The 20,594-nt window shown below is 36.4% G+C and overlaps 3 protein-coding genes across 4 annotated transcripts; all 3 read right to left on the bottom strand.

Annotated features, from left to right (window-relative positions):
* Nucleotides 1-635: 635 nt before the first annotated feature.
* LOC130937517 (uncharacterized) lies at nucleotides 636-4,438 on the bottom strand. Of its 2 annotated transcripts, XM_057867086.1 has the most exons (3): nucleotides 3,759-3,988; nucleotides 1,797-3,479; nucleotides 636-1,533 (listed from the first exon to the last, which is right to left on the bottom strand). In XM_057867086.1, exons 2-3 carry the CDS (start codon nucleotides 1,904-1,906, stop codon nucleotides 681-683), a joined length of 963 nt encoding a protein of 320 aa, XP_057723069.1. In that variant the 5' UTR covers nucleotides 1,907-3,479; nucleotides 3,759-3,988; the 3' UTR covers nucleotides 636-680. The 2 variants fall into 2 exon arrangements, with proteins under 2 accessions (XP_057723069.1, XP_057723068.1); XM_057867085.1 differs by lacking the exon at nucleotides 1,797-3,479 and having other exon boundaries at nucleotides 3,759-4,438.
* A 7,790-nt stretch (nucleotides 4,439-12,228) lies between these two features.
* Nucleotides 12,229-12,960, bottom strand: LOC130973845 (uncharacterized). Its single transcript, XM_057898532.1, has one exon. It carries the CDS (start codon nucleotides 12,958-12,960, stop codon nucleotides 12,229-12,231), a length of 732 nt encoding a protein of 243 aa, XP_057754515.1.
* A 3,009-nt stretch (nucleotides 12,961-15,969) lies between these two features.
* On the bottom strand, nucleotides 15,970-18,428 carry LOC130981465 (uncharacterized). The gene is made up of 2 exons (XM_057905085.1): nucleotides 17,984-18,428; nucleotides 15,970-16,973 (listed from the first exon to the last, which is right to left on the bottom strand). The coding sequence occupies exons 1-2, from the start codon at nucleotides 18,307-18,309 to the stop codon at nucleotides 16,124-16,126; spliced, it is 1,176 nt and encodes a 391-aa protein (XP_057761068.1). The 5' UTR covers nucleotides 18,310-18,428; the 3' UTR covers nucleotides 15,970-16,123.
* Between the last annotated feature and the right edge of the window lie 2,166 nt (nucleotides 18,429-20,594).

Here is a 20,594-nt window from a genome sequence, read left to right as displayed (position 1 = left end):
TTAGACCAAAAAGAAGGCCCAAATCCAAACAACCGGATCAAAGACTGCTAAGAATCCGAAAATCAGGTCCAAAATAATTGGAAACTTCCAAATGGAATAAAAATTAAGGAGGTTAGACATGATTGAAGAATTTGAAATAACTAGCTACAAAAAAAAAATGATGTATACTTAATTCCCATCACTTATCGTTTTTCGATCAGTATGAAATATATATATTCGTAGTTACTTCTATAAAAATATCTTTATTTGATTGAATATATTTAATTGAATCATTTAAATATTCATAATACTATCTCATGTCTTTATAAAATAACCATATTATATATTTTGAGGGTTGAGCTTTTGAAATGGACACTTGCCATAAAAGTACTTTCGGATTGTTTCATGGAAAAGTCTAGGGGGCCAGCAGTTTTATTGAATTTTGGCCAGCATGTAACCAGCAGAAGAAGGTGAGCCATTGGATGAAATCTCACACTAATCTCACACCATCAAATCATCATTGATGGCTAGTTGATGGCTAACAATCACAAAAATTGCTGGTCCCCTAGCATTGCTCTTGTTTCATAGCACTAAAAGCAGATATCTTTCATTTCTTTTTTTTTTCTTTTGTTTTCTTGAATTTTATAACCAAATAGTTTCCAAACTAGTATGTACATAAGAAACGAATAACAACGTGGTCATCACTCCCATTTACACATAATTTGATTAGTGTGTCGGAAACCATAAGTTAACACAAAGCTTCCATCCATTCTCTTCAAAACAAAGCTTTCCACAAGCACATAACACCCAAAATTTTCCCATTTAATAGCCCCTCCAAATTTCTCTTCTCTAATTATCCTCTCTTGCCTCTTATTCCTACCCATCCAACCACCTCTTTCTTGCTCCCATTTCATTCTCTCCACAATAACCAAATTCAATCCAACACTAACCTCTCTTCTCACACTAAACCAAACCACTCCATCAACACCATTTCCTTCACCCCAATCAGCTTCCTTTCCACCCACCATAGCAAATTCTGTTTCAACAACAACATCCACTAACACCCTATCATTACCTTTACTACCAATAACACTACTATTCTTCATTGACAAAATCTTCTCCCATCTTTGCTCAAGTGTCAATGTGTAAAACACAGATCTTTTCATTTGTTCCTTGAGTTCCATTCCTTCCTTCACAAACATAAATGGACAGTACCAATTCCCAATAACCACAGAACCAGAACTATCATTAGACAATGGGAAATCAAATGCCGGTAATTGACCGCGCAACAATTGATTTAGGCCAAGAGCTTCTTCCAAATTGTAATTCTTGGGTGTAGAAGCTTCAACATTCCAACCTTTCGTCCTTAAGAATGAAGGAGGGATCCCATCAGAAGCAACAGACTTTGCATGGAAACCAGAACGCTTCTTGATTATCTGGAATTGTTGATATTGGTTGAAGGGGTCCAAAGGTCTTGGTTTAACATTTTTCACAGAATTGCAGCATAAACAAGTAGTTCCCATATCCTCTTCCGTTGAGCTTGTACATGCCTCCCTGCTTGTCAACATAACAAAACAGTTGTAACTCATTGCCAAATAGCGTTCTTATTGTTGAAAAAAAAATTATTTTTTTTTGAAACAAATGAAGCTCGACACATGAGAGTGGAGCATAAAATAAACAAATACAAAAACAAATCTAAACACAAGGTTAACAATTTTATGTCATTTCCGGCATTGCCATCAACAATCAGTAGGATCAATACCAGTCCACTCTTTGTAACTCAAAAACGTCCTGTTCTGTATAACATCAACAATTACCTCTTTATTGTTGAAAATCCTATTATTGCGTTCCAACCAGACGTTCTAAATAACCGCAAAGAACCTAGTAAGCCACCTCTTCTGCTTCTCTTTTCTATTAGGTGTTCCATTCCAACTCTCAAACAAGCCTTTAATGCTTCCTAGGACAGCCCAATCTCTATGAAAACATCTCAACCAGACGCACCACACCTGCCATGTAAACTCACAGCACACAAACAAATGATGATCACATTCGATCTCCTTTTTACACAAGACACAAATACTATCATGCTGGCGAGTTATGCCTAATCTACTCAACCTTTCTTTAGTATTCACTCTACCGACTAAAACAAACCAACCAAACAGTCCAATTCTAAGCGAAACCAACCCTTTCCAGATCGAACTTGTGAAGCTATAACTCGTAATCTCCTCCGAAAGAGTCTCCGATTGCAACACCTGCAGAAAAGAGTTAGTAGAGAAAATACCTTTATTATCAAATTTCCAAACAAGATTATCTTCTCTGTCAGCTGATAGCTTCACTGGTCTTAACATATCATGAAGTCGGTGAACTAGTTCCAACTCCCATTGAAACAGCTCCCTCCTCCAAGGAAATTCCAAATCCACTCTAACCCATCCCAGAACCCATAATCCCCTATCACAGATCCTTGCTGGTTTGAAACAGAAAAGAGCCTTGGAAAACGTGCTTTCAAAGGACCACCCTGGACCCAGTTATCTTTCCAAAACAGTGTCCTTTGTCCATCATCAACTTCCATTGCCATCCCACTAATAACTTTTTCTTTTATCTGTTGTGCTTTTATATCCAACTGATAGATCTCTTTCCAGAGGCCACCCTTCACCGGTAAAGTCTGACTAAAAAGTATAACCTTGGGATTCAAATTGTTACACGAACAGACAATCTTCTTCCATAACGGACACTCTTTCATGAAAAAAAAAATACTAATGTGCCAAAAACAAATATTTATGTGGAAATCTTAGATAGTACTGTGTCAAAAAAAATTTTATCAACAGAAATTGAACTACTTGATTATTCGTTATTTTTTGTTAATTTTTTTAAATCTTTAGAATCTAATGCTAATACGTTTTAGAAATATAATAAATAGAGAGTTAATATTTATTTAAGGGAAAGTATGAGAAGCTAATGGAATATTTGTACAATGTGTATAATGGAGGTTTAAGGAGTATTAGAGATATAACCATTAGTGTTACCTTAGTTCGATCCTTTGTGAACTCCAAAATCAGTTTAAGCTTAGTATAGGGGATGTTCATTTTGTAACTTAATAGCTCATTGTCTCTCTTGCGGGATCCTTTATTTAATTGATAAAAAATGTAACTCGAAAGAGCATTTAAAGACGAACATCTTTTTAGAAGATATTTTTGTTTTTTTTTTAACAAAAGAGCTCAACACAATAAATAGAGCAAGAACAATAACAAGCAAATAGAAAAGCTAAAAAAGAACAAAGAAACTCATCAACTATTTTTTGTGCTCCTCCTTCTTATAGTGTATTCCTGATTTTATATTCCTAATTTTGTACTCGTAAAAACATTTTCAACAACTCCAATTTTACTAAAATTCTGTCAATCCAATTGCAAGATCGCTAAGCGAAAGTCCACCAGTTGCATATCTTCTTTTATCAATTCTTACTAAAATCTTGTTAATCTGACAGCATCTTTTCTCCCCTCCACCTACACAATCTCATTAAAGTCTTCCATAAAAACTGACTGCAATATAACTCAATTTCTCCCGTTTAGCAAATTTTTTTTCTCTTGTATACCACAAAAAATATAATTAAAATTATTTTTGGTAAGACTCCTTCAATACACAACCAAAATTCCCCTTTTATGAGTAGACAAGATTAAGTTGACAAGATAAATTCATGGATATCCATAAAACATATCAATTCCAAAGCAAGATTAATTATTCTGTGAATTCAAGCATGGAGGGACAAAGATTAACATACATACCCTTGATGCTTTCCTTTCCTCCATATAACATAGTAGCAGTTGGAAGACAAGGGCTGATTAAGAACTGGAACGAACATAACTTCGTGGAAATACCCTGTGGACCCTGGATCTCCTGCTGCACCATCAGTATTGACGGTCAGATTCTTGCTCTGAGGAAAAGGGAAATGGCTGATGTATCTGTTCTTCACCAAACCAAAGAAACCGTAGCTTTGTGCTGCTTCATCTTGGAGAACAAGAAAACCCGAATTTGGACCCTCTGAAGAAGGTGCCTCAGAAAGGGCATTAACGTCTTTCTTTAACAATGAACGAGGCCTTGTTGAATACATTCTTGATTCTTCTTAATTTCTTTCTCTTCTTATTCTTCAAGCTTTTGTTTCATACATGTGTGTTTGTGTTTGTGTGTATTTGTTAAAGAGTTGTATGGAATAATAGATACCTACCTGCCAGTCAATAACGTAATGTAAATTTTAAATTCACATTAAATCAAATAAATAATAATATGGACGGCCAGAAAACTTTCAGACCATTCAACTAGTTTTAACAAATCTGAAAGCCAAAAAGTAAAATATTCTAATAAATTCGAAGTTGGGAATTTTCTTATTGCTAGAGTAGTTGACTTGACATCTATCCTATTGTGATTATCCCCTGCAACCGTGCTAGTAAATTACCGAAGCTACAAGTTAGTTACATGTGGCCCTGAATTCTAAAATTAATTGTTTGATTTGCTTATTTGTTGTTTCCTTTTTGTTGGAATTAAAGCGGAAACAGGAAACTACTAGGAAATTGGATGCTCTGCTTGATATTTTAGAAGAAATAAAGAGAACGAATGACTACGAAGTATGAACACTTTTTATTTGCTATGTCTGCGATGACAATTACCACATTCGTCTAAATACGTGTGTTTTAAAAATAAAATTTTTTTCTATACATTTGGACATACGTAAGTATCATTATGTATCAGCGTGTCCAACTTTATTATTAATATATATTCTTGATATGAGTTACACTTGCGGTACATAACCGGTCCCAAGTCCGGGTAAAGGAGGAAGATTGTGTTAGGTCTTCGACAACTAACATAAAAATATAGTCGAACCTCCATGACATGAATCAAAGACATTATTGCGCTAAAGTTAAGTCGTTGTCCGGAAGTAACGCGTCGTATGGCTCGAGTACGGTGTCAAATGAGTAAGAGCCGCTGCATCGGTGCCCGGATGTAGTGTTAAATGAGCAATGGTTCTTGCGTTTTCGTGAACGGACGAGGGTAAATAATCTAGTTCACAAAGTAAAAAGTGAAGGTTGGAGCGACAGAAGGTTGAGATTTGGGACATGGAACATAGGCACTCTAACAGGAAAGTCCATAGAGGTGGTGGACACCATGACAAGGAGGAAGATTAACATTATGTGCCTACAAGAAACAACATGGGTTGGTGCGAAGGCTAGGGAGTTGGATACTTCTAGTTTTAAACTTTTGTATACAGGAAAGGTGAAAAATAGGAATGGGGTTGGAATAATTGTGGATAAGCAGTGGATGAAGGGCGTAGTGGATGTCAAGAGGGTGGGAGATCGGATCATCTCTATCAAACTTGTGGTGGAGGAATGTGCTTTCCATGTGATTAGCGCCTATGCACCACAAGTGGGTTCGGACGAACAACACAAGCTAAGGTTTTGGGAGGATCTAGAGATTTTGGTTCAAGACATACCCTTGGGAGATAAGACTTTCTTAGGAAGAGATTTAAATGGCCATGTTGGGAGAGAAGTAACTGGATATGGGAGTATTCACGGAGGCCATGGTTTCGGGGTGATCAATACCGATGATAAAACTATTTTGGACTTTTCCTCAACCTTTGATCTTCTCATCGCAAATACATGTTTTAAAAAGAGAGACGAACATCTTATAACCTATAAGAGTGGCATGACAAACTCTCAAATTGACTTCTTCTTGTTGAGGAGAGTCGACCGAAAATTTTGCATTAATTGTAAAATTATCCCGAGAGAGAGTTTGACAACACAACATAGGGTGCTCTTCATGGATTTTTTCGTTGAGCAAAAGTTGAGGAAAAAACATCATAGGAAGAGCCCAAGAACGAGGTGGTGGCGGATGAAAGGTGAGGAACAAAGAAGCTTCCTAAGACAGGTAGGAGAAGAGGCAAAGTGGGATGGGAATGGAAGCGTGGAAGAGATGTGGAGGGAGATGGTAGAAGTTATTAGAAGAACAGCAAAAGAAAGTTTTGGTGAATTTAAAAGAATAGGACCAAGAGATAAGGAGTCCTGGTGGTGGAATGCGAGTGTACAAGAAAAGATAAAGATAAAAAGGGAGTGCTTTAAAGAGTGATCTTTATGCCGCAATGCAGATAACTGGGAAAAATATAAGGCGGCTAAGAAAGAGACAAAAGTGGCAGTAAGTGAAGCAAGAACAAGAGCATATGAGGGTCTCTACCAGTCTTTGGGCACAAAAGAAGGAGAAAAAGGTATATATAAAATTGCAAAGAGCCGTGAAAGAAGAACGAGAGATTTGGATCAGGTTAAGTGCATAAAAGGATAAGGATGGAGAGGTGTTGGCTCAAGAGGAGAAGATTAATGAAAGGTAGAAGAGCTACTTCTACGAGTTATTTAATGAGGGACAGAAGACTCTTCCGAACCTTGGTCGGTTATGCACAAGGGAAGAAGACCAAAACTTTTACTACTATCGAAGGATTCGAGACTTCGAGGTAAAAGAGGCTCTAAAGCAGATGAAAAATGGCAGGGTAGTAGGACCGGATAATATCCCGATTGAGGTTTGGAAGGGTCTTGGAGAAAAAGGCATCAACTGGTTAACTAAGCTTTTTAATGAGATTTTAAGGTCAAAGAAGATGCCTGATGAGTGGAGAAAGAGCACCTTGGTACCTATCTACAAGAATAAGGGGGATATACAAAGTTGCAAAAACTATAGAGGAATCAAGCTTATGAGTCATACCATGAAGTTATGGGAAAGGGTGATAGAGCGGAGGTTGAGAAAAGAGACACAAGTAACAGTGAACGAATTTGGATTTATGCCAGGTAGATCTATCACTGAAGCGATATACCTATTAAGAAGGATGATGGAGAGGTATCGTAGTAATAAAAGGAATCTACATATGGTGTGTATTAATTTGGAAAAAGCGTATGATAGGGTACCAAAGGAGGTCTTATGGAAGGTTTTAGAAAAGAGGAGAGTAAGGATCACATATATTCGTGCAATTAAAGACATGTACAATGGGGCCACAACTAGTGTGAAGACTAAAGGTGGTGTGACAAAGGAATTTTCTATTGGTATAGAATTACACCAGGGATCATCCTTAAGTCCATACATTTTCACATTAGTCTTGGAAGTACTCACAGAGCACATCCAAGAGCCTGTGCCATGGTGCATGCTTTTTGCCGATGATATCGTCCTTATGGGAGAGTCAAGGGAAGACCTAAATAAGAAGTTGGAGTTATGGAGAGAAGCTCTAGAAGTGTATGGTCTGCGTATAAACCGTAGCAAGACAGAATATATGGAATGTAAGTTCAGTCTGAGAAGGGAAAACCCTAATGCAGAGGTGAAGGTTGGAGAAAACATCCTATGAAAAGTTAAAAGTTTCAAGTATCTTGGGTGCATCATACAAGATAATGGAGAGATTGAACAGGATGTAAATCATAGGATCCAAGCAGGTTGGTCAAAATGGCGGAGTGCATCTGATTTTATATGCAATAAAAAAGTGCCTTTAAAACTTAAAGGTAAATTCTATCGCACCGCTATAAGACCGGCTATGCTTTCTGGTACGGAGTGTTGGGCGGCTAAAGGGAAGCACGAACATAAGTTGAATATGGCAGAGATGAAGATGTTGAGGTGGATGAGTGGTCATACACAATTGGATAAAATAAGGAACGAAGATATAAGGGAGAGAGTTAGAGTAGCACCCATTGTGGAAGAGATGGTTGAATCGCATCTCAGGTGGTTTGGACATGTGAGAAGAAGACCGATAGAACATCCAGTTAGGAGGGTGGATGAGATGGAAGATGGACAAGGGAAGAAAGGCAGAGGAAGACCTAAGAAGACCATCCATGAGGTGATCCAACGAGATCTACATGTAAACGGTCTCTCTGTAGACATGATACATGACAGAGCACAATGGCGTCGTTTGATTCATGTAGCCGACCCCACTTAGTGGGACAAGGCTTTGTTGTTGTTGTATTTTAATATCAATAAAATATTAAAATATTATTACAATTTATCTGAAAAATATTATATATTTTATATACTTAAAAAATCCTATTCTTGACATAACCGCAACTATGGCAATTACAACGAGTTAATCTCACTTCGTCAATCTCTAACATCAAGGAGTAAGTCAAGCAAGTATAATTGACCTTAATCCACAAATGCTAACTAACTGATCAACTTAGTAAAAAACTAGCGTTAGTGGAAATAAGAGCAACTAACAACCCAAAAATTATCACTAAATGTTGGATATTATGACTCTAGTACTCTACGGAGTCATTTCCTAAGTCAAGGAGCGAAAATCTATTCAATATCCATACTTCACATTTTCACAAACACTTGGTGGGTAATAAAGCAAAACATAGCAAATTACAAAAAATAATGAAAACTATAACCAACCTATGCACAAAATCAACAATAGAAACTCAATCAAGCATATATAAATCATAAAGTATTAAAATCATGAACAAAAGACTCAAGAAATAAAAAATTGGACATATTAACAAAGCAATTACAATTATAAGAAAATATAGCAAGAGTAGTGTAATTAAAGAGAGAATTAGTGAGTACTTACAATGAGACAAGTAAATATCCAAGATCAAAATTGTGAAGTGGCAATTTCTACTATAAACCCTAATAAAACCTAAGAGAGAATTGAGAAAAAACCTAAGAAAACTAATCTAAAACTAACTAAAACTATCTACTATGGTGTGTAACACGCTCTCCTTGATATGGAATGTTGCCTCTTTGATATAGCCTTCCCATCTACTTCAAGAACTCCAAAATTAGGCCAAGAGGCCCCCCAAAATCGTGAGTCACGTGATTTTTTAATGAAGTCACGCGTCAAGACTTGTGCGTACGCACAAGGTTGTGTGCGTACAGACACTAGCTGAAATTCATCTTGTGCATACGCACAGGAAGGTGTGCGTACGCGCATTGGAGTGTGTGCTTCTTCTTTGTTTTTTTTTTTCATGAAATCTCCAATTTGCATGCTTCCTTCCACTTCTACCTAGCTATTCTTGCCTATTGGACCTGATATCATTCAACAAAATATATCACGGCATCGAATAGAATAAAAGTGGAATAAAATTGATTAATTTAAGCATAAAAAATATGTTTTCACATTTAGGCACAATTTAGAGAGAAATCACAAAAATATGTCATTTAAGTGAATACATGTGAGTTTAAGTGATGAAATCTACTCAATTCAAGCCAAAATTTACCATCAAATATGGACTCATCATGCTTTCATATACATAAACCATCAATATTAAGCCGACCAAACTTAACACCGTGATGTATGCAATAGTAGACTAACGACAAGTAGCCATATACATAAAACTCTAACTCTTGTCATCAGGACAAGACCTGTAACATGACAGACACTCAGAGTATGTAACTGAAGAATAGTTAGTCTATTCTTCAAACTTTATAGAAAAAATTGCTCAGATACCATAATGTAACACCCTCACTATCAGAATGTCACACTTCCAGCTGCGCCACTCTGATAGCAAGAAGTATTACGATGATCTCATATACTTAATAATAAAATAAAAGTCTTTGACTCGAAACCGTATCGCTGATTTCTTTAAAAAACCGGAAATACTTTTTTCTTAAAACAAACATGTATATATAACCAGAACACAATCACATTACTCGTACACACACACACACACACACACACACACACACTCTCTCTCTCTCTCTCTAAAATATAAGACAGATGATGTCTTGACAACTTTCTGGATTAGTGATTGGTTCGTCGGGATTGCCTTGGTACTTGCCAGTTTGGAGAGTAGGTCGGCCCTCGCATTTTGATCCTTGGAAATGTGCCGGATGGTTATTCCGTCAAATTCTGTGGTTAGCTCTTTGACTTTGAAAAATACTATTGTAATAGGGGTCTCAGGTTTGGTAGTCCCCATTTATTTGGGAGTTAACTACCTGGGAGTCACTATAGACTTCTACTGTTTTCGCTCCGACTTCTTTGACTAGGGTTAATCCGGTCAAAAGGAACAGTTGTCGAAGGCGTCAGGATGCCGTGAGTAGCGCGTAGGTGAGTTTCTCAAGCTTGAGTAGCACGTTTCAGCATTTTAGAGGACCTTACATATGAAGTATATCGGGCTCTGTGTCTTTTGTTCGTCTTTTCGGATGAGCGCCAACACTAGCGCGTCCTCCGTTGTTGATAAGTAGAGGCATAGCGTTTCTCCTATTCGGGATTTCGAGAGTATGGGAGGTTTCTGCTGACACTTTCTTGAAGTGTTGGAAGACTTCTTCGCACTCGAGTCCCCATTTGAAGCTCATCCCCTTTTTCATGAGTTTGAAGAAAGGGATGGCTTTTTGGGCCGAGGCTCCAAAGAAGCGTGAGAGGGCGGCGAGTTGTCTCGTTAGCCTTTGGACATCTTTGAGGCTTGCGGGGCTGTTCATTTCGAGGATGGCGCTGTACTTTTCTAAGCTCACTTCTACTACCCGTTGTGTGATAATGAAGCCTAGGAATTTTTCGGCCCCTATTTCGACGGCGCATTTTGTCGGATTGAAGCGCATCTGATGTTTCCTCAGGGTGTCTAGTATAAGCTTGAGGTCATCCATGAGCTCTTCGTTTGTTTATGTCTATGCTAGCATGTTGTCGATATAGACCTCTAGTTTGGTCCCCGAGAGGTCTCTGAAGATTTTTGTGACAAGCCTCTGATAAGTGGCCCCGGCATTCTTCAATCCAAAGGGCATGACTGTGTAGCAGTACTTGCCTTTGGGGGTTACGAATGCAGTTTTTTCATCGTCTGGTCGGTGCATAGGTATCTGATTATACCTAGAGTAGGCATCCATGAAGCTGAGGTATTAGTGTCTCGAGACGGCGTCTACAAGTCCATCGAGCGAGGTTTGGCAAGGGAAAGACATCTTTTGGGCAAGCTTTATTCAAGTCTGTATAGTCGACACACATTCCTCATTTGCCGTTTGCCTTTTTTACCAACACGACATTGGCCAGTCTGGCCTTGTAGGGGAGTTCTCGAATGAAACCTGCTTCAAGCAGGCTTTTAACTTGCTTCCTAACCTCAGCTGCTTGGTCTGGGGACATTTTCCTTCTTATTTGTGCCACTGGCTAGGCGTTGGAATCCACGGCTAACCGGTGGCACATTAAATCTGGGTCTATTCCTGACATATCGGCCGGGGTGACTGCAAATAAGTCCCTGTTTTGTTTTAGGAGTTTTACTAGGTTGCCTTTTAGGTTGAAGGGTAGATTTTTGTTGATGAATGCGAATTCATCTTTGGTTAACCCTGTCTGTTGTTTTTCCATGTCTCCCTCTGGTTTCAGTTTGGGTTGATCATCTTGGCGTGCGCCCAAGTCAGCGAGAAAGATCTTTGCTGCGGCTCTGGATCATTTTCGCAATGCTAGGCTGGTATTGTCTATTCCACTGTAATTTTTCGGTTATCGTGAATCGTTCCTTTGTCAGCTTGGAACTTCATGATGATGAACTTGGTAAATATGGCGGCAGAGAGGTCATTAATGATTTTCCTCCATATGATAATGTTATATGTCATGGAGTCCTTTAAGATTACGAACTCAGAGAGTATGGTCTTCTATTGGTTACCGGATCCAATAGTGATTGGTAGTACTACGAAACCATCTGGCTTGAGAAAATTGTCTTCTAGTCCGGTTACTCCGTTTCGGTGGCTTTGTAAATTTTTGTTTCACAGTCTTAGCTGTCAAAAGCTCCTTGGAAGAGGATGTTGGAGTTGGCTCTGGTATCCACGAGTATCCACTTAACTAGACCGGTTCCAACCCTGGCTGATATGACGAAAGGGGCATCTTTTGCCGAGGTGTCATTTTGGCAGTCGTCGGGGGAGAATGTTATCGTCATCGGGAGGAGAGGGGTTCTTTTTTCATCTTTTACTGGCAATACCCGGAGGTCCTTTTTTAGTGCTGACTTGGATTTTTATAGCGCATCTTTCCTGGTGATAATGTTCACTATGATTGTCGGATCTATTTTTGGGCTCTCCTACTGGGCCGGGCTTACCATCCTGGGTTGCGTTCTTTCCGTTCCTGGGATCTCTCCCTTTTGATTTTGTTGGGTTCTCAAATGATTTTGGCAAATTCTGGGAGTTTTTCGTCTCGGATGGCTTGTTCGAGAGCAACTTTTAAGTCGAAGTAATCTTGAGTCTTGTGTTCATATGCTCTATGATAGTCGCAGTATAGGATTTTATTGCCGTTTGTCTGCTCTTTCAGTTTTTGGGCCCTCGGGAGGATGCCTCAATCTATTATTTGGTGGTAGATCTCCATGATTGGGGCCAGTTGGGGGTGTAGTTCGTGAACCTCCCCACCCTAGGTGGCCGGTCGGGAGTGGCGGATTTGTAGTGCTCCTTTGGGTTGTCTTTGGGCGATGGATTGCTTCGAGGTACCGTGTTGTCGTGCTGTCGCTTGTTGGCGGCCACGACTTGGCTTAATTCGTCATCGTTTATGTATTCCATTGCAATGTTTTGGATATCATGCATGGTCCAAACTAGTTTGGTGGTTAGGTGTTTCCAAAAATCTTCATTCATGAGGCCATTGGTCAAGCAAAGGCTGGACACGAAATCTGTGATCCCGTCGACCATTAGGCATTCGTCATTGAACCTATCGAGGTATTTCCTTGTAGGTTCGTCATATTTTTGTGTGATTCCGAGCAGACTGATTGGGTGCTTTGCTTTGGCGATCCTGGTAGTGAAGTGTGTCATGAACTTCCTAGAGACGTCGTCGAAACTGGCTATTGAGCCGTTGGAGAAGGCATTGAACCACTTGATTGTGGGGTCGGCTAGGGTTACTGGAAAAGACCTGCATCGGATCGCATCAGCGGCTCCTTCTAAGTTCATCATAGCCTCGAAGGTCGTGAGATGTTCTTGTGGATCCTTCGTCCGGTCGTACTTCATGTCGGTCGGCTTGTCGAAACCCTTTGGTAGCTTGGCCTTTAGGATTCTATCGATGAATGGGGTGGCACCCATGATAAACCCCATTTTTAAGGTTTATCTTGTGCTTAATTTAGGGGATTTTATCACTTTTTTCTACATTTATTCAATGAAATGGCATGGTTTCATGATTATCTCCTAATTTGTGCTTAAGTGTGAAAACATACTTTTTAGGTCTTTAATTAGCTAAATTTAATTCACCTTTGATTCTACTAGATGCCTTGATATGTTTGTTAGTGAATTCAAATTAGAAAGGCTAGGAATGGATCAAAGGGATGAAGAGGAAAAGTATGCAAGTGGAAAACTCATGGAAAAACAAGGATTTGGGATGCTGAGATCGACGTGCACGCGTGGAAAGTGAAGCCGCATGGCGACGCGGACGCGTGACCTACATGTACGCGTGGAAAGCAAATTGCCAAGCGACGTGTACGCGTGACCCACTTAAAGTGAATCCGTTGGGGGCGATTTCTGGGCTTTCCAGGCCGAAATCCAACTCACTTCTAATGCTATTAAACTCAAGAATTGAAGGGGTATTAACACATTAAGACATTAGCACATAGTTTTGTTTAGATGATGCTTTAGTTAGTTTCTAGAGAGAGAAACTCTCTCTTCTCTCTAGATTAGGGTTCTTAGTTTAGATCTAGATCTACTTCTTCTCTTGTTTAATTTTCCTTTTTCATCCTTAATTGTTCTCTTGTAGTTGTAGCATTCCACTTCTCTTGTAGTTCCTTTGTATTATTAGTTGTAGTTCATGAATTCTTTTGTAGATCTACATTTCCTTTCAATGCAATTTATGATTTCCATATCTTTTCATATTTGCTTTGGTTTTCTATTATTGATCTCTTGCCTTTGTAGTTAGATCTCTCTTTAATTCTTGCCAGGGACGGATCCACCCCTTAGGACGTAGGGACAAGCGCCCCCACTACAATTTGAAATTTTATTGAGTAGTATATAATAATAATATTTATTTACTCCCACTAAATTATTAAATTTGATCCCACAATAATTTTTTATTCAACTTTCGATACTTGATAGCCAATTTGAGAACTTCATATTAGATGTCCATTATAATGATCAAGTTTTAAATTTAAATAAGATTGATGTTCTTTTTAGAAATTGACTTGAAAGAGTATTATCTATCCATTTGTATTTCTTCTTTTAAAATTAGCTTTAGTTTTTTCATAATAACTATACTAATTAAATGAACTTTTTCAACTATGAATATCATCAAGAGCTAATTGTATGAAAGTTGAGTTTTAAATAATTGTGTAACGACATATACAAAAGAAAAAAGACATTTTAATTATATTGTCAAGGTTTTAAAATATAAAATATAAAAAATTAAATTTTAAATGATATGTTATTATTTAAATTATTATTTTAGTATTTTAATTTGTAATTAGATATTTTAAAATCTAATCATATTTTACGATAACAAAATATAATTATAGCAATAAATATGTTACGTATACATAAAATAATCACTTATACAAAATAAATCTTAAAATACAAATTTTAAAATACAAAATACACATTAAAATTAAGTTAAATGATATATATATTTATACACAAATTTACAGTAGATAATTTGATAGCTAATTTTTTATGTAAACGTAATATTTTTATTATAAAAATTATTATCATGTTATATATATTTCACCCCTATTATCAAAATTTTCTGGATCCGTCACCGATTCTTGCAATTCATGTTGTTTATCTTTATTGTTGCGTCCTTTTCGTTCCTGGGATCTCTTCCTTTCAGTTTTTCTGGGTTCTCAAATTTTTTTGGCGAACTCCAGGAGTTTTCCGTCTTAGATGGCTTGTTCGAGAGCATCTTTTAAGTCGAAGTAATCTTGAGTCTTGTGTTCGTATCCTCTATGATAGTCGCAGTACATACATCTATTGCTGTCTGTCTGCTCTTTCAGTTGTTGGGCCCTCGGAAGGATGCCTCAATCTACTATCTGGTGGTAGATCTCCATGATTGAGGCCAGTAGGGGGTGTAGTTCATGAACTTCCCCACCCTAAGTGGTCGGTCTAGAGTGGCGAATTTGTAGTGCTCCTTTGGGTTGTCTTTGGGCGGTGGATTGCTTCGAGGTATCATATTGTCATGCTGTCGCTTATTAGCGGCCACGACCTGGCTTACTTTCTCATTATTTATGCATTCACTTGCAATGTTTTGGATATCATGCATGGTCCAAACCAGTTTGGTAGTTAAGTGTTTCCAAAAATTTTCATTCATGAGGCCATTGGTCAAGCAAAGGCTGGCCACGAAATCCGTAATCCTGTCGACCATTAGGCATTCGTCATTGAACCTGTCGAGGTATTTCCTTGTAGGTTCGTCTTGTCTTTGTGTGATTCCAAACAGACTGATCGGGTGCTTTGCTTTGGCGATCTTAGTAGTGAAGTGTATCATGAACTTCCTAGAGACGTCGTCAAAACTGGCTATTGAGCCGTGGAGGAAGGCGTTGAACCACTTGATTGCGGCTCCTTCCAGGTTCATCATGGCCTCGACGGCCGTGAGATGTTCCTGTGAATCCTTCGTCCCGTCGTACTTCATGTCGGTCGGCTTGTCGAAATCCTTTGGTAGCTTGACCTTTAGGATTCTCTCGATGAATGAGGTGGCACCCATAATCACGTGCTTGCTCCTTGTTTCTTTGGAATCTCGTCGGTGTCGTCTGTCATCGTCGTCATGAGGGAGGAAGGGAGACCCAAATTTGGATAAACGGGTTAGAGACTATTCCGATGAGAAATCTGGGAATCGGGTCCAGAACAATTGAAAATTTTTTAATGCGATAAAAATTAAGAGATTGGACATGATTGAAGAATTTGGAGTGACAGCTACAAAAAGAGATGATGTATACTTGATTCCCAACATTTATTATTTTTCGTGTTAAGATCACTATGAAATTTATATATTGATAGTTATTTTTATGAAAATATCTTTAATTAAATATGTTTGATTGAATATGGTTGATTGAACTATTTAACAATTTGTATAATATATTATGTCTTTATAAAATTAACTATATTATATATTTTGAGGGTTGAGCTTTTGAAATGGACACTTGCCATAAAAGTACTTTCGGATTGTTTCATAGCACTAAAAGCATATATCTTTCATTTCTTTTTTTTTCCTTTTGTTTTCTTGAATTTTATATCCAAATAGTTTCCAAACTAGTACGTACATAAGAAACGAATGACAACGTGATCATCACTCCCATTTACACATAATTTGATGAGTGTGTCTGAAACCATAAGTTAACACAAAGCTTCCATCCATTCTCTTCAAAACAAAGCTTTCCACAAGCACATAACACCCAAAATTTTCCCATTGAATTCCCCCTTCAAATTTCTCATCTCTAATTATCCTCTCTTGCCTCTTATTCCTACCCAACCAACCACCTCTTTCTTGCTCCCATTTCATTCTCTCCACAATAACCAAATTCAATCCAACACTAACCTCTCTTCCCACACTAAACCAAACCACTCCATCAACACCATTCCCTTCACTCCACTTAGCTTCCTTTCCACCCACCATAGCAAATTCTGTTTCAACAACAACATCCACTAACACCCCATCATTACCTTCACTACCAATAACACTACTATTCTTCATTGACAAAATCTTCTCCCATCTTTGCTCAAGAGTCAATGTGTAAAACACGGATCTTTTCATTTGGTCCTTGAGTTTCATTCCTTCCTTCACAAACATAAAGGGACAGTACCAATTCCCAATGACCACAGAACCAGAACTATCATTAGACAATGGGAAATCGAATGCCGGTAATTGACTGCGCAACAATTGATTTAGGCCAAGAGCTTCTTCCAAATTGTAATTCTTGGGTGTAGAAGCTGCAACCTTCCAACCTTTCCTCCTTAAGAATAAAGGAGGGAACCCATCAGGAGCAACAGACTTTGCATGGAAACCAGAACCCTTCTTGATTATCTGGAATTGTTGATATTGGTTGAAGGGGTCCAAAGGTCTTGGTTTAACATCTTTCACATAATTGCAGCATAAACAAGTTCCCATGTCCTCTTCCGTTGAGCTTGTACATGCCTCCCTGCTCGTCAGCATAACAAAACAGTTGTAAGTCATTGCCAAATAGCTTTCTTATTGTTAGAAAAAAAAAAAAAATTACTAATGTGCCAAAAGCAAATATTTATGTGAAAATTTTGGCGTGGTTATTTTTAATGGACAGTTCCTATTATTTAAAATTGTTTATTTTTTTATTATTTTTAAAAATTATATTTAATTATTTATAAATATATATTATTTAATTATTTAATTATAAACGAGATAATATGTATTTTATTTACACTGTAAATGAGTTATATAAAAATTGAAAATTTTTACATATTTTGTTTACCGTGTAAACGAGATAAACGAGATAAGAGAATGGTATTTATTTCGATAAATATTTTTTAAATTATATATTTCACTAATTATTATAATTAATTTATTTATTAAAATAAAAATTCCTTAATTATTGGTTTTTTTGTCAATTTTTTTAAATCTTTAAAAATAAAAAAGATAGTACTCTTTAAATTCTAAAATTGAATTTAAATTATAAATTCTAAATCATAAAATCTAAATTTTGAAGTCTAGATTTTAAATTCTAAATCTTAAACTATAAATTATAAATTTTAAATTTTAAATATTGATATGAAATATAATAAATAGAGAGTTAATATTTATTTAATTGATAAAAAGTGCAACTCTAAAAAGTGTTTAAAAGACGAACATCTTTTAGAAGATATTTTTATTATTTTACATCTATATATGGATTTTTTTTTCCTTTTTGATAGGTGCTTCAATCTTTAAAATTATAGCTTTTGTGGTTTAAAAAGATTTATGACACCATAAATCACATATGTATATAGGACAGTATGAACACTTTTCTCTAATTCCAAATTCGTATATTCTTATGTGCTTCTATTGAGTAGAGAACATGATAGCCGGTTTTAAATTGATAAGATAAATTCATGGATATCCATAAAACATATCAATTCCAATGCAAGATTAATTATTTTGTGGATTCAAGCATGGAGGGAGAAAGATTAGCATACATACCCTTGATGCTTTCCTTTCCTCCATATAACATAGTAGCGGTTGGAAGACAAGGGCTGATTAAGAACTGGAATGAACATAACTTTGTCTATATACGTTTTGGACCCACTTTTTCCTCTATGAACAGTATAACTGACGGTAAGATTCTTGCTCTGAGGAAAAGGGAAATGGCTGATCTTTCTGTTTTTCAACAAACCAAAGAACCAGTAGCTTTGTGCTGCTTCATCTTGGAGAACAAGATAACCTGAATTTGGACCCTCTGAAGAAGGTGCCTCAGAAAGGGCATTAACGTCTTTCTTTAACAGTGAACGAGGCCTTGTTGAATACATTCTTGATTCTTCTTAATTTCTTGCTCTTCTTATTCTTCAGGCTTTTGTTTCATACATGTGTTTTTGTGTATTTATTAAAGAGTTGTACGGAATAATAGATGCCTACCTGTCACTCAATAACGTAATGTAAATTTTAAATTCAAATTAAATCAAATAATAATATAATATGGACAGCTAGAAAACTTTCAGACCATTCAACTAGTTTTAACAAATCTGAAAGCCAAAATGTAAAATATTCTAATAAATTCGAAGTTGGGAAATTTCTTATTGCTTGTGTGGTTGACTTGACATTTATCCTATTGTGATTATCCCCTGCAATAGTGGTAGTAAATTAACGAAGCTACAAGTTATTAGTTACATGTGGTCCTGAATTCTAAAATGAATTGTTTGATTTGCTTATTTGTTGTTTCCTTTTTCTTGGAATTAAAGCGGAAACTACTAGGAAGTTGGATGCTCTACTTGATATTCTAGAAGAAATAAAGAGAACGAATGACTACGAAGTATGGACACTTTTTTTATTTGTTATGTTTGTCATAATATTTGTTTAAATACATGTGTCTTTTGTGTTCAACTGTGTTTTAATAAAAATTAAAAAAAAAAATTTGATATATGTAGACACACTTAAATATCACCACGTATCAGTGTGTCCAACTTTATTGTTAATATGTATTCTTGATATGAGTTTAAAAATAGTATATATTATTAATTATTAAAATAAATAATATTTTAAATATTTTATATAATTAAAAAATATTAAAATATTATTACAATTTATCTAAAAAATATTGTATATTTTATATACTTAAGGAATCTTATCTTTGATATAACCACAACTATGACAATTACAATGAGTTAATCTTACTTCGTCAATCCCTAACATTGAGGAGTAAGTCAAACAAGCATAATTGACTTTCACAAATTCTAACTAACTTACTAATTAACTTAGTAAAAAACTAGCATTAGAAAAAATAAGAGCAACTAACAACCCAAAAATTAACACTAAATATCGGACATTATGACTTTAGTATCTTAGGGACTCATTTTCCAAGTCAAGAAATGAAAATCTACTCAATATCCATACTTGACATTTTCACAAATACTTGGTGGGTAATAAAGCAAAACATAGCAAATTGCAAAAGATAATGAAAATTATAACCAATCTATGCACAAAATTAACAATAGAAACTCAATCAAGCATATATAAATCATAAAGTATCAAAATCATCAAACAAAAGACTCAAGAAATAAAAAATTGGATATATTAACAAAGTAACTACAACTATAAGAAAATATAGCAGGAGTAGTATAATTAAAGAGAGAATTAATGAGTACTTACAATGAGACAAGTAAATATCCAAGATCAAAATTATAAAGTGGCAATTTCTACTATAAATCCTAATAAAACCTAAGAGAGAATTGAGAGAAAATCTAAGAAAACTAACCTAAAACTTACTAAAACTATCTACTATGGTGTGTAATGTGCTCTCCTTGATATGGAATGTTGTTTCTTTGATATAGCCTTCCCATCTGCTTCAGGAACTCCAAAATTAAGCCAAGAGGCCCCCAAAATTGCAAACCACCTGATTTTTTAATGAAGTCATGCGTCAAAACTTGTGCGTGCGTACGCACACTAGCTGAAATCCATCTTGTGCATACACACAGGAAGGTGTGCGTACGCACACTGGAGTGTGTAGTTCTTTGTTTTTTTCATGAAATCTCCCATTTTGCATGTTTCCTTCCACTTCTACCTAGCCATTCTTGCCTATTAGACTTGAAATCACTCAACAAAATATATCACGCCATCGAATATAATAAACGTGGAATAAAATTGATTAATTTAAGCATTAAAAAATATGTTTTCACATTTAGGCACAATTTAGAGAGAAATCACAAAATTATGCTATTTAAGTAAATAAATGTGCGTTTAAGTGATGAAATCCACTCAATTCAAGCCAAAATTTACCATCAAATATGGACTTAGCATGCTTTCATATACCTAAACCATCAATATTAAGCCGACCAAACTTAATACTGTGATGTATGCAATAGTAGACTAACGACATCAATCAATAGCCAACCATATACATAAAACTCTAACTCTCGTCATCAGCACAAGACCTATAACATGACAAACACTCAGAGTATGCAACTAAAGTATACTTAGTCCATTCTTCAAGCTCTACAGAAAAGATTGCTCTAATACCATAATGTAACACCCTCACTATCAGAATGTCACGCTTCCGGTTGCGCCACTTTGATAGCAAGAAGCATTACGATGACTTCAT

This window comes from Arachis stenosperma, chromosome 1 (genome assembly GCF_014773155.1).
Source record: "Arachis stenosperma cultivar V10309 chromosome 1, arast.V10309.gnm1.PFL2, whole genome shotgun sequence".
Lineage (NCBI taxonomy): Eukaryota > Viridiplantae > Streptophyta > Magnoliopsida > Fabales > Fabaceae > Arachis > Arachis stenosperma.
The sequence above is the reverse complement of the archived record's forward strand: the minus strand, read 5'-3'. Positions and strand labels throughout refer to the sequence as shown.

What these genes read in the sequence shown, in the direction of transcription:
- LOC130973845 (XM_057898532.1), bottom strand. Translation starts at nt 12,960, where the DNA reads ATGGGGTTTATCATGGGTGCCACCCCATTCATCGATAGAATCCTAAAG.
- LOC130937517 (XM_057867085.1), bottom strand. Translation starts at nt 4,084, where the DNA reads ATGTATTCAACAAGGCCTCGTTCATTGTTAAAGAAAGACGTTAATGCC. An exon ending in AGGAAAGGAAAGCATCAAGG is followed by an intron (nt 1,534 to 3,758) that starts GTATGTATGTTA and finishes GTTGACAAGCAG; the next exon opens with GGAGGCATGTACAAGCTCAA.
- LOC130981465 (XM_057905085.1), bottom strand. Translation starts at nt 18,309, where the DNA reads ATGTATTCAACAAGGCCTCGTTCACTGTTAAAGAAAGACGTTAATGCC. An exon ending in AGGAAAGGAAAGCATCAAGG is followed by an intron (nt 16,974 to 17,983) that starts GTATGTATGCTA and finishes GCTGACGAGCAG; the next exon opens with GGAGGCATGTACAAGCTCAA.